Source organism: Amblyomma americanum, chromosome 10 (assembly GCF_052857255.1).
Source record: "Amblyomma americanum isolate KBUSLIRL-KWMA chromosome 10, ASM5285725v1, whole genome shotgun sequence".
NCBI classification, from domain to species: domain Eukaryota; kingdom Metazoa; phylum Arthropoda; class Arachnida; order Ixodida; family Ixodidae; genus Amblyomma; species Amblyomma americanum.
The window spans coordinates 133009731-133028560 of record NC_135506.1 but is presented as its reverse complement, the minus strand read 5'-3'; the positions used below and the strand labels follow the sequence as shown (position 1 = coordinate 133028560).

General features: G+C 47.5%; 1 protein-coding gene across 1 annotated transcript in view; it reads left to right on the top strand.

The window, feature by feature from the left end:
* The window catches only part of LOC144106427 (uncharacterized), a 306858-nt gene that overhangs the window by 105998 nt on the left and 182030 nt on the right, over nucleotides 1–18830 (top strand). The window contains exon 4 of the mRNA XM_077639237.1: nucleotides 5734–5840. Within this exon, the coding sequence (XP_077495363.1) occupies nucleotides 5734–5840 (107 nt within the window). The remainder of the gene's footprint in view (nucleotides 1–5733; nucleotides 5841–18830) is intronic.

Genomic DNA, 18830 nt, shown 5'->3' with positions numbered 1-18830 from the left:
CCGTGGTCGGGTACGAACCCCGGAACTCCGGATCAGTAGCCGAGCGCCCTAACCCCTGAGCCGCAGCGGCGGGTTTGACTGCAAAGGCCTTTCCCATTTGTGTGCAACTAACCCTGTCCCGTGCCATCTGTAGTCTCTTTGTCACCGCGCACTTACTAATCTGATGAGCCCACCTGAATATCTGCCACTTACAGCTGCTCACCCTTTCTTGGAATCCTTTCTACAATTGTTAGAAATTATCAGTTATTTTCTCTTCATACCAGATGCCCTGGCCGTGCCCATCTCTTGTTCGTGATTTATATTACGATATTTTTGACTAATTTGCGTTCCCTGACGCATCCTGCTGCACCTGTCATTTTCTTTTGCACAGCTGGCTGCGCTGCCCTGCAAAGAATTTCTATCCTTTTCTTTAACTTCCATGCTTATGTCTTATAACTGAGCCCTGGAACGATACAGTTCTTGTATATTTTCTGCTTGAGGGGTGAGCTGCTATTGATGACATCAGACGTGCTGCCAAATGCATCCCACCCCATTCCTATTCTCCTAGATATTTCACACTCGTGATACAGGCCGCCGCTTATTACGTGCCCTAAGTTGCTGTCCCTCCTTACCACTTCCAACGCTTCGCTGCCTATCATAAACTGCATTCCCTTCAGAGATTGTTGTAACATTTTCTTCGCAAAGTGTGACCGCTCGCTTTTAAGAGTTTTGGACGACGCGAGTGTTGTGCGAATTGTAATATACGTAGATGATTTTCTAGTGCTTTTAAAAAGCGGACATAACGACTCCTACCAACTGGTAGTAGAACACATCATGAGTGCCTTTAGGCAGTGTTCACCCCATTTAAAATTCACTCACAAATTAGCCGCACATAACTCCATCCGTCTTTTTAGACTTCCTACTAACCTTCTCAGGAGAAAGCCATATGTGCGGGATGTACTCACCTAGAACTCAAAAAGGACTCTTGCCGTAGGACTCTAAATACTCTAAATTAGTAAAGCGAAGTATTGCTAAGGCTTGTTTTTGAAACGCTGTAAAAGGAAGTTGCTGCCACACTGTCTCCGCTAGTGTCATGACGCAGGCCAATCGCCTTTCTGGTGCGGGCTTCCCTACAGAAATCTTGAGAAGAGTGGCCGAGTCTGTGCTGAAGGAATTGAATGTCAGGGCCAAGAAAGAAAAGGCTACTGCGCAAGGAAAGAAGTTCCGACTCCTACCACCAAACACACCGGTTGCCGTCTCCTCGCCGCCGTTCGGTCTCTCCTATGCTCCGCCGGTCACCACCCATACAATCGTAAAACTAGGCGCCGCAGTTCCGGAGGCAAAGAACTGCGCCGTCACGACCGTCTCAAGCCCTATTACCACCCCTGTGAACGTTATTGAAGTGCTGGCTGAAGGTGTGTCTAATCATGCGCTTATTGACACTGGTGCTGTCGTGTCCATCATTAGTCGCAACTTCTGCCGCAAACTAAAAAAAAAGTAACTACGCCGATTTCTGAAATTTCCCTTCGAACCGCTAGCACTGTCCCTATTCGACTTCTCGCAGCGTGAAACGCTCGCATCATCATTCAAGGACTCTTCTACTCTATTGAGCTCTTCGTTCTTTCCCGCTCCTGTCACGACATCATCCTCGGGTGGGACTTTTGTCCGCGCATCAGGCCCATCATCGACTGTGCACGGGCTCAAATTGATCTGTCGCCGCTGTGTGATGCTCTTGTGGACGCCTCCCCTGCTACCGCCGGGCATACCCTCGCCGCTGATGACACCGCCATGCCAGCTTTCCCAACTGTTCTTGTGCACCTTACTTGTGCTGACACTACTGCCCTTTATTAACCCTCACCCCTTTCTGCACAACGCAAATCTGTCATGCTCCCGCATGCTATACACACAATTTCTGGTAGTTGTAGCACCCTGTATGTTGCGAACCCGTTGCCTATCACTTCGGGGAGAATTGCTTGGTACGGTTGATGTCATCGATCTAGACGACGCTTCTCCTGTTCTAGATGACCCTGCCGCGCGTGAAATCAACGCCCTCACTCCTTCCATCCAGGTAGCCGACCAGACCCTACTCGACTGGCTTGCCCATTCTGTCTGTGCCGCTCTGCCACCTCTCCAACACACCCAACTTGTCGCCTTGCTTCAGCGCCTCCGCGCGTCCTTCGATTCTCATTAAGACAACTTGGGTCGTGCAACAGCGGTTCGCCAACATATCGACACTGAAATACATGGACCCTTTCGCCACCATCCTTATCGCGTCTCCTCCGCTGAGCGCCGCATCACTGATGAACAGTTGAGCGACATGCCACACCATGGAGTGATCCAGCACTCTACTAGCCCTTGGGCTTCTCCGGTTGCGCTCGTTAAGAAAAAGGACGGTTCCATTAGATTCTGCGCAGACTACCGCCGGCTCAACAAAGTTACTCGGAAAGACGTCTACCCCCTGCCTCGTGTAGATGACGCGCTTGTTTGCCTGCAGGAAGCGGAGTACTTTTCTTCATTGGATCGGCACTCTGGGTACTGGCAGGTGCCGATGGCAGTATCTAATCGCCATAAAGCAGCTTTTACCCCGCCTGATGTGTTGTATGAATTTAATGTGATGCCCTTCGGTCTCTGCAGTGCGCCTGCAGCTTTTGAGCGCATGATGGACAACATCCTACGCGGGCTGAAATGGCGGACATGCCTCTGCTACTTGTACGATGTAGTTTTCTCCCGGGATTTTCTGTCTCATCACCTTCGTCTTGAGAGCGTCCTTCGATGTTTCAGCGACGCTGGCCTGCAGCTTATTTTAAGAAATGCGGCTTTTGCTCCCGACAGCTGACTGTCTTAGGCCACGTCATGTCCAAGAATGGTGTCCTCCCGGACCCTGCCAAGCCCCCAGCAGTTGCTGATTTCCCGATGTTTACTTCCCTGAAAGAACTGAGAAGCTTTATTATACTTTGCCCCTACTTTCGTCGGTTTGTCAAGAATTTTGCTGCCGTTATCGCCCCACTGACACAACTCCTTGTCGGCGGCCACAAATTACTGGCCTGGTCCACTGCATGCGACGAAGCTTTTCAAACGCTGCGCCATCTTCTCACCTCCCCTCCGATCTTGCGCCATTTCGACCCTACCGCCCCTACAAAACTCCACACGGATGCCAGCGGCATCGGTCTGGCTGACGTTCTTGCTCAGGGGAAACCTGGCTTCAATGAGTACGTCGTTGCTGAGGACGCCGTTGCAGGCCGGGCATTCGCAAAAGCGGAGATTAATTATTAAGTCACGCGAAAAGGAATGTTTGGCGATTATATGAGCGATCACAAAATTTCGCCGTTTACTTATATGAGCGCCCGTTCACTGTCATAACAGATCACCATGCCCTTTGCTGGCTGTCTTCACTCAAGGATCTTTCCTGCCGCCTCGCTCATTGGGCTGACCGTTTGCAAGATTATGAAAGTCAGAGCATTTACCGTCTCGGACATAAACACTCCGATGCTGACGGCCTGTCACTCTGCCCTTGGTCCTCTGATTCTGACCAATCCTCTATTTCCGGCCTCGCACCTTCTCTTAATACCACTGATATGGCTTCTGAGTAGCACAAGGATCCTTGGATAGCTTCTTTTCTAGATGTCTTAGCCATCCGCTCAGCGCTCCCCCCCTCCCCCGCCTCTAGAGCCCTCTGTCGTCAAGCCCATCACTTTGTCGTGCGTGGCCAGCTGCTGTACCGTCGCAATTACATACCAGATGGTCGCAATTGACTGCTCATGATTCCACGGCTTCTCCGCTCCGCCATTTGTGGCAGTTATAACGACGACCTGATATGCGCTCATGCCGGTCTGCTTAAAACTTTTATACCTGCCTATGTCTTAGGTATTATTGGCGAGGCATGTACCGTTTTGTCCGTCAGTACGTCCGCTCTTGCTTGGAATGTGAGCGTCGCAAGTATCCACCACAGCTCTCACCTGCTCCTCTGCAACCTTTACCTTGTCCTGCCCGGTCTTTCGACCGTATCGGCACCGACCTTTATCGCTGTCTTCCTAACACTTGCGCAGGGCACCGTAGAATCATTGTCGCTATAGAACATCTCACGAGCTATGCGGATACTTCCCCGTTACCAGTCGCAACGACCTCCGACGCCGCAAGTTTCATACATACTTCAGAACATCATTCTTTGCCACGGTGCGCCTCAAGAATTGCTCAGCTATCGAGGCCGCGTCTTCTTGTAAGGCGTCTTGGAGGCCCTTCTTCGCGAGTGTAACATCGTTCACCGTACAACACCTTCATACCATCCCCAGACGAACAGCATGACCGAGCGGTTTAACCGGACCCTCGACAACATGATGGCCAAGTACATTTCATCCGATCACTCAAACTAGGACCGCATTTTACCATTCGTTACCACGCTTACAATTCTGCAACGCAAGCAACTACTGGTTTTTACCCATACTTTCTTCTCTACGGCCGGGAGCCACCTCCCATCATGAACACCATACTCCCTTACCACCCCGATTCCTGTGAATTTACAACCGTCTCTCAAGCCGCCGCGCATGCCGAACAATGCCGTCAAAGAACGCAATGTCGTCCGCATAGACGTAAGTGCGTACAGGGCGATGGAAAGCGATTCAGCTTAACAGAATATTAAACAGCGTAGGAGAAAGAACCGCCCCTTGCGGTACACCTCTCGTTTGTTTGTACCTCTCTGAATGACCACCATTATGGGCGCAAAAGAATTCCCTGTTATAACAAAATGCAGATATCCAAGCAAATATATATACTGGAAACTGAAGAGACTGTAACCAATGTATTAGAATGGAGTGTTTAAACTGTCGTAAGCTTTGGCGACGTCTAATGTAACCAAAGCCGCGACCAGGTGTTGACGACGAGCAAGGAGAATTCTGCTCTCAAGAGCAGCATGTGCATTCCATATCGAAAACCGTGGCCGGAAACCGGGTTGATACGGGCTTAGTATAATTCTGCGGTCCACGAAGGCTGAAACCAGAATTAGCAACACCTTTTCCATTCATCTTATCCCGTTTGATTTTTTGCAGCAGATCCCGAACACTTTGTTCTGGACTTCCGGTTGCCTTGACAGAAACTAACATAGACCTAATCAAGAGCAGATACGGGGTTTATGTGACAAGTGCATCATCATGGTCAATGCCGGACACAAGAAGTAAACATGTACGTGTGTAACATAAGCAATTATTGCGCCTCTAATAAAAAACATCGTGAGTTCGCATTTAGTTCGTGTTGTCTATTTCATTGCCGACGTTTTTTAAATGACGCTTTACACGACGTTTTTTATTATTCACTGAATTCGGAGATTTTGTCCGGTAACTAATTAGCACCGAGCACAGGGCGTTGTTTAGAAAGGTTGTTTTAACAGTTCTAAGGGCAATAGGATATTCTTCACTAATAAGCCGGTAGGACATCTAACGTTGCTTATTAGGCAATTTGATCGGAAAGCGCTGACGTCTTTTCTTGCGGTAAGATATCCGTCCAAAGTCCTCGTACAGCGTCCTTGTTGTGCGTGCAGCTTTAAGAATATGCCTGAGTAACTAGGCAACCGCTCGAAGGAGCGGTTCAGAGGTTAAGCGCTTTCGCTGACAGATGAACAGTTGGATAAAAAAACAGCTAACAACTAGCGTCTCCAAAGAACACAGTGCCAAGAATCTTCAGCGGTAGCCTTTAGTACAAACTACGAGTGCGCTGCTTGAAGTCCTGCACTGCACTCAGACTCTCTTGTTGTGTGCTTCGCAGGGGAAATGACGCGGCTTCTGAAGATGACAAACCCTTCCGTGGTCTACTGTGACTTGGCGAACGTACAGAAGACCAAGCAGGTCTGCAAGAATGTGCCTTCTGTAAAGGTATGCACGCATCCTGGAGACGCACATGCGCTGTCTTCGTAGATGGAAGACAACATTGTCATGCCATCTCAAGTACAACTTAGGGTAACGCTTCCAGGGCCATAGCGAATGAACAATCGATTCAGTAGTAACCGTGTTGTTTTTTAAGTGATAGTGAAAATTAGGAGCCTTCCGTCGAGAGAAACTCAAGTACCTGTGTCCACAGATTTATGTAGAGGTGGCAGTCCAGACATGCAAGCAGAACTGAAACAAAGACCGCAACGGCGGCCTTGTGTCCGAGAAACCGCCCCGGATGCGAGATGTGCGGGGTTCTAGCCCTAGTGCTACCAGGTACTCACCGGTGATACAATGGGTACAAGCATTCCCCTTGAATGGTGCTCGACTTCTTTGGTGTGAAATTCTCGGGCAAATGGGTTAGTGACCCCACCTTAAGTAGTTTGAAAGCACCTTGTGCCATGGCGCTTTATGGCCGCAGATGCCCTTGCGCCATAAAAATCCCCCATCATCACAACTGAAACAAAATATCACTCGTTAAGTATGCTTGCGCTAGTTAAAACATTGACACTTAAAAACGAGAACAAGGTATTTGAACAGCAGGTCGTCCCTCTCGAACAATATTCGAAAAGCTGCAATATTCAGCCTAACGCGTTGAAAATCTCGGAAATGAAAATGTTCCCTCTCTACCCCCCCCCCCCCCCCCCCACTCATCGCCTCTAAGTGTAGTCTAGGAACCAATCAAAGCAGCCGATATTGAAGTCTGTCTGCGGGTGCCCATATGAAATTTCACCGAAGCTAACGTCATTGTAAAATTCAAGTTCCGAAAAACACGTGACCAGGTTTTGAAAGCGGTGAAACAGCTTAGGCTGTCTGACAAGGACGCCGGGCTGGACAGCACGTGCTTCGTTTGCGTGCACATGTCTGTGCCCAATTTGTAGATAGATAGATAGATAGATAGATAGATAGATAGATAGATAGATAGATAGATAGATAGATAGATAGATAGATAGATAGATAGATAGATAGATAGATAGATAGATAGATAGATAGATAGATAGATAGATAGATAGATAGATAGATAGATAGATAGATAGATAGATAGATAGATAGATAGATAGATAGATAGATAGATAGATAGATAGATAGATAGATAGATAGATAGATAGATAGATAGATAGATAGATAGATAGATAGATAGATAGATAGATAGACAGACAGACAGACAGACAGACAGACAGACAGACAGACAGACAGACAGACAGACAGACAGACAGACAGACAGACAGACAGACAGACAGACAGCAGACAGACAGACAGACAGACAGACAGACAGACAGACAGATAGATAGATAGATAGATAGATAGATAGATAGATAGATAGATAGATAGATAGATAGATAGATAGATAGATAGACAGACAGATAGATAGATAGATAGATAGATAGATAGATAGATAGATAGATAGATAGACAGACAGACAGACAGACAGACAGACAGACAGACAGACAGACAGACAGACAGACAGACAGACAGACAGACAGACAGGTAGATAGATAGATAGATAGATAGATAGATAGATAGATAGATAGATAGATAGATAGACAGACAGACAGACAGACAGACAGACAGACAGACAGACAGACAGACAGACAGACAGACAGACAGACAGACAGACAGACAGACAGACAGACAGACAGACAGACAGACAGATAGATAGATAGATAGATAGATAGATAGATAGATAGATAGATAGATAGATAGATAGATAGATAGATAGATAGATAGATAGATAGATAGATAGATAGATAGATAGATAGATAGATAGATAGATAGATAGATAGATAGATAGATAGATAGATAGATAGATAGATAGATAGATAGATAGATAGATAGATAGATAGATAGATAGATAGATAGATAGATAGATAGATAGATAGATAGATAGATAGATAGATAGATAGATAGATAGATAGATAGATAGATAGATAGATAGATAGATAGATAGATAGATAGATAGATAGATAGATAGATAGATAGATAGATAGATAGATAAAGAGGAGGAGGGAAAGGCAGGGATGTTAACCAGAAAGGGGTTCCGGTTGGCTACCCTGCACTGGGGAAGAGGGATTAGGGGACTAAAAAGAGGAAGAGAGAAAGGAAAAAAGGCCTAACACACACACGCACAACGCTGTCACAGTTTGTCACTCAATCCAGTCGCTCTCAGGTAGGCAAAGAGTTCCTTGTATGCCTTGAAGGCAGTCGACTGCTGTGGCCATGGACCGAGGATCTTTTGCTCTGTTAATGGGTGAGGATCGAGGCGGTCCAGGGCACAACACAGTGCATGTCTTGCACTTGCAAATGCAGGGCACTAACAGAGAAGATGAGCGATGGTCTCCTCACAACCACAGCTCTCACAGGCAGGGCTGTCGGCCATCCCCATCCGGAAAGCATAGTAATTGGTAAATGCAACACCGATCCATAAACGGCATAACAGTGTTGCGTCGCGGCGTTCTAAGTTACGTGGAAGACGAAGGCGCAGTTCAGGGTCCAGTGCCTTGAGGCGGAGGTTGCAAAACTCTCCCGTGTTCCACGCTGAAAGTGTGAGCTCCAGCGCCAAAGGGCGAAGCCCGCATGCAGCGTCAGGTCACGATATTGGGATCCTCACTGGAAGTCTGTCGTTGTGAGCAGAACGCGCAGCCGCATCGGCCTGGTGATTACCGTTATTACCACGGTGTCCTGGCAGCCATTGAAAAATGATGTCATGACCTTTGGAAACGGTGCGGTGGTACAGTAGACGGATCTCAGCAACAAGTTGCTCCTGCGACCCGCGGCGTAGTGCAGCGTGCAGGGCTTGAAGGGCTGTTTTAGAGTCGGTGAAAACCGTCCAGTCATGTGGAGGTTCTTGACTGATGAACTCTACCGCAGCCCCTAAGGCTGCGAGTTCCGCACCAGTTGAAGATGTTGGATAGGTCGTCTTCACTTTCATGAAGATGGATCTGGCCGGTATCGCCACTGACCCCGCAGAACTGGTCGAGTGAACTGATCCATCTGTGTAAACATGTATGCAGTGACGGTGGTAAGAATGCAGGTGATTCAATGTCAGTTGTTTGAGAGCGGGCAGTGATACACCAGCTTTCTTTGTAATGCCAGGAATATAGAGGTGAACCCGTGGTTCATGAAGACTCAATAAGGGTGAGCACGGTCTTGACGCAGGGGTGAACTGCGATGGATGATATGCGCGATGGGCTTCAATGACTTTGGCGAATGCAGTACGCGGCCTAATTATTGGGAGTGTTGCGAGGTGATGACAGGGAACCCGCGTGAGGTGCCGAATATGTGTTCTCATGGTGTCAACAGCAATGTATGTAGTAACAGGATGTTCCCGGGCCACAAGAACAGTTGCTGCTGTTGATGCACATTTGGTCAGTTCAAGACAGATACGGAGAGCTTGCGCTTGCACACTTGGAAGAGTCTTGATACTTGTTTTTCTAATGGAACTGAATATCGGAAGACTGTACCGCAGGTAGCCCAGAAATAGGGAACGGTACAGTTGTAGCATCGAGCGCACTGATGCCCCCCAGGACTTTCCCCCGAGGAAGGAGAGGACGTGGACAATCGAAATTAGTCTCTCTCATGTCGTAGATATGTGGACTCCACGAGAGGTTCCTGTCGATGACAACACCAAGGAATCTGTGGCTTCTCTCATAGGGAATGGCTTCGCCATTGATGCGAATGGTGTAACGTGACATTATTTTGCGTGTGAACGCCACAAGAGAACACTTTTCGGTCGAAATTTTCAAGGCTTCCAAGCGAAGATAAGATGTCAATATCGATGCCGCTTTTTGAAGTCTTGCACGAACTTGAGGACGGGTCACCCCTGATGCCCAAATACAGATGTCGTCTGCATATACCGAGATCTGAGCAGATTGTGGCAATACGTCGGCCAGGCCGATAAGAGCAAGGTTGAAGAGAACTGGGCTCAGCCCGATTTGTAAAATCATCTTTGGCTTTGCTATGAAAAAAATTGAGATTCAACAGAGAGCTGTACGGACAAGCTACGTCGGCATATACGCAAATTATACCTAGTGCGCAAACCTTTGGCAAAATCGCTTTTGTAAAAAACTTGAAAAAAGTCGAGCTACATTGACAGGCTATGTCGACTGATGGCATATATGTAGGTGTTACAGTAAACAGAGCGCAGATAATCCAGAAGATCGCTGAAAAGGAGGCAAAATTGAAGCACATCTGGCGCCACTACTTGCCATTTCGCTACTGCGCATTGCCACAGTCGTGTCGTCGCTTTCTCGTGCATGCCTATTTCGAAAGCAATAGATGAGGACAGCCGAAGAACCGCGTGCCTCTTATTGTAGAATTTTTTTTATTAAGCACGCACTACGACACATTGTAATGGGGTCATTCCACATCAGTCGTCCCAGACATTGCGCTCTACCATCTCTGATTCGTAAAAAAGAATAATAGGAAATTATCCCAACAGGGGTAATCTAAGCCTGAAATATTTTGCTGAAAAAATGTATTCGTGACGTGAGTTCCGTTTCAACGTTCGAAAAGGCGTGAAATCGGACACCGCTCTATAATTTAAATGTTCAGAAAACTCCTAAATGTTTTAAATGACACATGCAGAGAATGTGGATTTTGATATATTCCAGGTAATTTATTTCTTGGCGGTATAAATATTTTTACAGTTTAAATAAATTGTGAAAATTCTGCCAATTTGAAATTTAAGAAAAAAACACCAACTTGCTCTCTGAAACAAAGAAATGGCCGCCTTACTTTCCTAGATGTCCATTATCAATAAAAAATTTTACAGCTGACGAACCAGAATACTGAAGTTGCAGAACATTTGCGTTTTGAAGCAAAATACCCGGTTATTTCACCCTGATGTCGTCCAACAAAAACACAAACGATGGCTCGTTTAGTGGAACAGTTTATTGCCTTTAATTGTTGAATTTCCACTGCAGGTAATTGTTGTTTGAAGCGAAAAAAAATTAGAAGTTTAGCTCTCCCGCCGCAAGTAGCGTCGTCTCAACGCTTCTTCACCGCAGCGCGCTACACATGGCAAGGCACATTCATGGGCAGATAACTGCTACAGTTTGGCCTCACTCGCAATCATGCACCTTTAGGGCTCCAGATGCGGCAGGTATTGCATGACATTCGGTGGGTGGCATGTGATAAGTGAGATTATTTTCGCAACTTTCGAACGGGCCCGCTATTGCGCCAGGCAGCCAAGTGCAGAAAAAAAAATTGTCCGCCAACACTGCCTCAGTGTTCGACTTAAGAGCGTTAGCTACATGAGCGTCAAGTGTTTACATAAGTGTGCTGAGCAGAAGTGCAAAGGGCCAAATCGAAACATCCCTTCTATGGCAAAACCAGCGCCATATACCTCATGCATTTTGCACTATAATGGCGATTTACAGCGACCTTCGCTATATCCGGCATATTACCTCATAACATCAGTCAATAATTTTTATAAACGTGTGCATCACAAGACTACAAATTATATAACACCATCCGGAACCCCCTGCGACAAACGGTTCAGCCTTAATGATCGTCTGAAGGTCCTCAGAATGCACAGTTTGGGTCCGGAAATGTCGTCGGTGCGAACCCATACATATCTTGGGCTTCATCTCGATTAGTAATTTCACCCTGCTGAGCATGCCAATCATTTGACACCACTACGAACATACAGTGTGATAGGGTGAACCACATTTATTTGATGTCCCGGTAGCCGCGGTTGGTGAGCCGGCGAAGTCGGCCGTTGACATTGCTGGCTAGGCCAGTTGCCGAAATCGTTCCCTCTTGCACGAGCGCCAGCTTCTGGTTTGCGCGAGGCAGGTCGCGCCAACTTCCTCTTCATCAGCGCCGCTGGCGTTGCCAGCGCCGCTACAGATGTTCCCCCCCCCCCCCCCTAGCGCGGTGCGCGTTAAAGGAAAAAAAAACCGTATGTACAAGTTTGTACAGGTGAATCAAGTCTAGGACCAGGTTAGGTTCATGAAGGCCGCTGGGTGGGTGAAACAAACTCAGGCGGTCGAGCCTGGCTGCTGCGCAAAGGGCGAGTGGAGCCAAAGGATGAGGATGATGACGTGAGGAACAGGCGGGAGAAGTCGAGGAAAAGGAGGCGAGCTAGGCGTGCCGCAGTCGGAAGGTATACTGGTGGGGCCGCTAGTTTCCTTGAAGCAGGCCGGAAAATGACTTTTCAGAAAATGCACCCGCGGCGGGAGTTACGGGCGATACGGGCTTTGCGCCGGTCCAGCGGGTGCAGACGAAGGGATGGCGTGCAGAGACCGCAGCCGTAGAAGAGGAGGGAATGCCTCAGCCGTTGGCGGCGGAGAATCGACTGCACACGATACTGGGCTGGAGGTCTGCTGCGTGGGCTTTGGGTTGCCGCGTAGGGGAGTGGTCGAAGTGGTCGACGGGGAGGGGCGGCTTGATGCAAAACCGAGCTCACTGTGGCAGTGGGACGGGTGGCTGGGGGCACATGAAGCAAGTCCAGGGCGTAGTTGTCGGAATGGCAAGCATATGGTAGGGCTGTCTCACGTGTCGCGGAGGCACAGGCATTGGTGAAAGCGCCAGGTAGACAGGGATGTGTGGCAGGCGTTGCGGGTGGCGCGTGAGGTGCGACAAGGCCCTCGCGTGGCGTGCATGCGGGCCTCGCGGCAGGAATGACAGTTGTGCTCACTGTGGTCGGGCTTGAGGGAGCAGGCGAACGTGGGACTAGAAGAGAATCCGGGCCCGGGTCGAGAGTGGGTGCTGCTGGCGATGGCCGAAGGGCAGGCGGCACAGCTGGGAAGGAGGGGTGGGCAGGAGGCGCCGTGGAATGGGAGGCCACAGGTGGATGGCCGTCCATAGAGACCGGTGAAGCAAACTTGAGAGAGATCGGGGTGTAGTTTGAGGCAGCTGGTTGAGAAGGTTGGCAAGAGACTGGCGCGTCCTTGCGTGGCACTTGCCGAACCATGCGTGAGAGCTCATTCGGTGGCGGCAATAGTCGACACTCTGGTGTGGGGAGCGGCTCCTGTGCATAAGCTGGCGAAGAGAAAACCGAAACCGCTCGGGTAGGAAATGCGGCCAGGGGTGGTGAGTCGAGTGACGCCGCAGCTTCCAAGTCCGGAACAGGAGCGCAGAGAGTCGGCGGGAGCTCCAAGCCAAAATATGCCGTCAAACCCTTCGTGAAATCGGCGTATATGTCGGGACCGGGAGGCGGCAACCGCACTGTGCCAGGAGACCGGGTGGTAGTTCGCGGCTGGCATGCTGATAGCGCAGCAGCTGGCTGGACACGTTGTGGACATGAAAGTGCGAGTCCAGCAGCGCCAGCCACAAAACGGGGTCCCTGGCATAAAACGCGGGCAGGCCGGGCAGCCGAGGAAGGAAGGGGTGGTGATACGGCTGAATGAGCTCACTGGATGTGATGGGAGGTGCGTACATGGCGATTAAAAGCTGCCGAAAGCCTGGTGCGAACAAGGGGCGTGCAGCGGCAAGGCCAAGTGGCGCGACAGGACGGGCAGGAGCTGTGAGCCGGTGGGAGCGGCATTGCGTGCGTCGGGGCTGTCGTCCGGTGTCACCAGAATGTGGTACGGTGAACCACATTTATTTGATGTCCCGGTAGCCGCGGCTGGTGAGCCGGCGGAGTCGACGGTTGACGTGGCTGGCTAGGCCAATTGCCGAAATCGTCCCCTCTTGCACGAGCCCCAGCTTCTGGTTTGCCCGAGGCAGGTCGCGCAAACTTCATCCTCATTTTTTCTTCAATTCAATTCTTTATTCACCAGAAAAATGGACGGTCTCCAGGGCTAAAAGTTGCTGCCTACAACTTGACTGGGGCCCTGGAGCCGTTTACAAAGCGGCAGCAGACATTGGTGGCAGAGTACGCTAACATCAATTACAAACACTGAGTAGCAGAAGGCATCAAAAAATACAGACCTGCTGCAATATTTATCACAAAATAGATCAGCTACCGCTACAATTGACCGCTACAACTGCGTCCAACGGGTGGGCCCAAAATTTAATGAAAATGGTGGTCCCGGATGCGTCCTACTTCGATGACCGCTATACTGGAACATTTACCGGTTGTTACAAGGAAAACTAATTTTCAAACAGAGAATTTCTTAGGCAAAAATATGGCTCTTGCGGTGTGGTATTGCCAGGATCAGTGGACACCAGAAAACCGCTGAATCATCTTAACGAGTAAGGTGCTAAAATAATTTTCAGTAATTAACTTTGTAACTATCAGAGTTTTTGCGATCAGAGGTCTGTAGCCGGTCGTTACTAAAGACGATAAAAATTGTTAAATGTGCTAAAAACAGTTTACTCTTGCCTCTGTGGCTCGACAAAATTTGGCTGCGTCGTGTGAAAATACATGCGCTTTCCAAAGCAAGCAGACAAAGCTACCCTGCAGTACACGTAACTAGTCGAAAAAGCCTAACTTTGTCGAGCCACAGCGGCAAGGGTAATCGCGTTTTCTAAATTCTAAAACTTGATATGGCGGATACTAACGTCCGGCTACAAGGAGCAGGAAAAGGAAATGCAGGGATGGTAACCGGAAGAATAACCAGTTTGCTATCCTGCACGGGGGGCAAGAGAAGGCAAGCTTTGCAGAGGGCGGCAGACAGTTAGGTGAGTGGATGAGATTAAGAAGTTTGCGGGACTACGGTGGGCGCAGCTGGCAGAAGATAGGGTTGATTGGAGAGAGATTGGAGATGCCTTTGCTCTGCGGTGGGCGTAGTCAGTCTGATGATGATGATGGCGGTGGAAAGGGGAAAGGGGATAAAAAATGAAGGAGAAAAGAGAGCAGCAGAAAATTTAAGTCACTATGCAAAGTCAGCAAGCTACAAATCTCTAATTGCAACAAGGTGCCTCATTCTAATAGTTAAAAGTCAATTATTGAAAATTTGCTAACCAGCTTGCTAGTTCAGATGATTCACCGATTTTCTGGTGTCCGGAAACGCTGGCAATACCATGCCGCAAAAGCCACACTTTTTACACTCAAAAATGCTATTTTTTGAAAATTAGTCTTCCCTGTAACGCCCGTACGAAGGATAGAATGTAGCCGTATTAAGTAAGGCGCAAGGCATTAACTGTTCTTATACTGCATACTGTGCTCACGCGGTAACTGTAATGGTCGATTAGACCTTGATGGCGGACAGACGCGTCCTTTACAAGCGTAGGTAACAAGAGCTAACGCTCTTAATGGCGCTCTCTCGCGTGGGCCAGAAGGAAGTAACGACCAGCCGCCACGGCAACCGTAATGCCCGTCCTTTATTTTTGTCCGAATAAGATCTCGGAGAGCGCGCGCCTCGCAGTGCACGTGACGGAGGGAAGTCTTATCACAGCCTCGGGTAACGCGAGACCTGCTGTGACGCGGCCCGATCGCTCGAAGGTGCCTCGCTCTCGAGTTACGAAACTCACCGCGGCTTCGACGCCCAGCGCCACCTCCATCTCGTGCCTTCTGAATGTCTGTCATGGCTCTGACAGCAATGGCTGAGTTCGGCATGAAAACACTGAATATCAATCTCACTTCCATCTACCAGGGCGAAAAAAAATCTTTTCCCATGCATGTCTGTCTACTACACAATGTTATGATGCCTGCGTTCACTGGAAACTTAAATTAGGAACGAGAACTGCAGATTTCTCCTCGTCACATTGTCGACTGTGCTATGCTGTGCTATTTTTATTTTTACTTGGACCATGTCAGGTGAAATAAAACTCTGTGTATGGTCCAAAGGCTCTTTACTGCAACTTGAGTATTTTATTTCACTTCTACGTATTCAGTTTCATCAGCTATTACATTTTTCATAAGTAATAGACATCTAGGGAAGCAAGATAGCCATTTCCTTATTTCCAGCAGAAATATGATTTATTTTAAAGTTCAATATAGAATAATTTTACCCTTTATTTAAGTTCTAAAAAAATATTTATACAGTAGGAAAATACATGATCTGAATCCTATCGAAAGCCAGAGTCTGTGGAAATCACATAAAAAATTGTGGAGTGTTTTCAACAATTTGGATTTTTTTTATCGATTACTGAGCCACCTCAAGAATAAATTTTTTTCAACAAAAATATTTGAGGCTTAAATTGAGCACGTTGCTATAAGTTTGCATGAATTGTTTTGTAGAAATCGGAGATTGTCGAGCGCAAAGTCTGGGAAGCTTGGCGTTGAAGCTTGGCCCTTTCGGCCCAGGATTTTTATTTTAGTGGTAGGTTGTTTTTTTTTGCTCCGCCTTTTTACAATAACCGAGACCCCATAGCCACGCAGTAAAATATTAAACTCGTGGTGCAAGTATTTATTGATTTACATGTATGGTGTCAAAATCGTACTTGAGCGCTCATTGGGTGTAAAATGCGAAAGGGACAGCGTTGGTTACCACAACTGACGACAAATAAATTCACCAAAAATTTCTTATTTTGCAGTCTGCACAACTCTAAAGAAGCTTTTTTGCTTAGTAAGGCACAGATGGATCTTGCAGATGTCACAAAAGACGCCGCTGAATCCGGTTTACCTTGCGTTTTGTATCATACCTGCTCGTTCTTTTTGCTGAGAGGCTTGTGCTTCAGCTTGTGTATGTCACGTCAACCACACACATGTTCAAAACTTGCATAGCCTTTCTGGAAGTTGACTGTGGACAAGATGAAGGCTTTCCCCAGATCTGTAACGCCTTCCTCTTTCGAGTTTCATGAATCGCTTCCGTAACGCTCAGTGCGAAGCTCGGCACATCTAAGTTCTACGCTTGTGCGAGGCAAAATGCATCTGAGTTGCGATTGTTTTCAAGCCATATGTTTACTATAGAATAGTTTATAAACTGGCACATAATACACCTTATCTGTATCTTGACCAAATGCTGTTCTCTACAGTTGACCAGAAATTCCCTCTCATTCGTAGGCTTATGCGTCGCGGATATGTCTCGGTCGGGGAGAAAGCAGGAGCTGTTTATGAGCATACCAAATACGCTTTCTCAAGAAAGCATAGCCAAACACGCTGCATTGATCCCAGCGTCGAGAGTGCGGCAAACGTGCTGCACGAGCAGCGGTGCGCGAGTTGCAGTTTGAATACCCCGCTCGGTTCTTGCAGCTCACAGGAGGAGAAGAGCGGTAGAAAAAAAAACATTAAAAGCGCAAGGTCCGGAGTGCATTTATGCTCGCTATTCCTTTGCTCCTATTGTTGTTCGCCGACATCCGCATTGTCATTTCCACGCTCGATCGCAACGTTCGGGGCAAAAAATTTCCATTTTCCAGTTCACCGAGAGCGAAATTTAAGATCTGTTTATTTGCTGCAGTACGCACTTATGTCAGCAGTCCGAAAAGCTCATTAGCATATGCGCATCCGCAAAATGCTAGCAGGCTCTCTTCCACAAAGATAACCATCATAGCTCAATGGCTACCGCTAGCAACCGTAGAGCCCTGATGGTGTCAAAATCACACATGTCAAAAATGTGTTCAAGCGAAGCGTCTACGCACTCAATAATATTTACGACGGGGATGTGAGCTTCGATAGGCGTTTGACAAATTATTAAAAAATCTGAACGCGAAAGGTAGAATGATTAGTCAAATACAAGCCTACAAATTTGGTATACCATGACGCCGGTTCTTCTTTAGACCGCTCAGCTCGATGAAAATGCGTGAACTGCGATGCCAAAGCAACAGGGATCCCGGAGGAACTATTGAAATAAAAATTAATGGCATTTCTTTTCGTTACTAAGGCGCGAGTAGAATACTCGTGTTGTGGTGTGAACTGACACCGCCAGAGCCGAAAGGACTGGAGCAAACACGTTCCAATGCGGTGCTTCTTTAAGAATATAGGCGCGTGTTTTGCGTCCCATGAAATAATACTCCGCTTCAGTGAATTACAGCAAAGGAAAGATATGTCTTGATTTACAGCGGAAGCTCGAGTCCATGCAAAACTCAATCTTCGATTCTGTGCCTCCAGATTACCTTGACATAACCTTGTGATGCCTACCGTAGCAACATCATTATTGTAAGGTAAGGCACATAACTTGTACTGTGTATACAAGGTTCACCTAGAGCAGCCTGGTTCACCATGATTGCATGATTTATTTATTATCGGTACCTCAAATGCCCTGTGAATGGAGTATGACATGAGTGACGCGCTGGCTCATCTTTCGATGATTGATTCGATGGCGGCCTTAAATTGAGATGAGTTTCGGCGCACAGAGTCGACTGGAAGACTGCTCCAGTGCCGAGCAGTTTTGACGAAGAACGAGCGAAGATGAGCTGTAGTCTGTGCTGGAAAACGGCAGAGGGCTTTAATGCGGCTTGATAAGCGATGAACTGGCAAGATGACTGAAACATCAAGTCATGAATGATAAGATATGTGAAAATGAGAAGCGTAAAGTTGCAACATCATAATTCGAGATATGTGAGGTGTGCTTGAGGTTTGAGAGCAGTTACGCTGGAGTCATGAGAGAACTGTGAAAACATAAAGGTTAAATTGCAAAGGTTAAATTCATGAGGGGTGCAAAGTCAGAAGAACGGCAGATTGGGCGAGTTGGAAATGCTCCATAATGTTAAAACAGCGCTAAGCAACTTTTTGTCCAAATATATATGAGACAGATACTGCGCCATTTCCTTTCCACAAAAACCAATTATATATAAGCAACTTTCTTCTTTCTTTGTCCTTGTTGCTTAGCGCTGTTTTAACATTATGGCGCAAAGTCAGCATGCGTATTCAAGCTTAGGTGGAACAAATGTGATATAACGTTTTAACAGCGGCAAGAGCGAGGCGCAAACTTCTACGGAGGTAGCCAAGAGTGCCTCGCATAGGTGGTACTGTTCGTTACATGTGCAGACCAAGCAACTTGTTAGGAAAGTGGACGCCAAGTTATATATATGGCTAGAAAGAAAAATTTCGAAGCCACAGATGACGTACCTGGAGGGTTGATAGGGCTGGCGTCCATGAAAAGAGCGTAACGACATTTTATTAATGTTCAAGTACTTTGAATCAAAAGAGAATAGAATTCAATACTT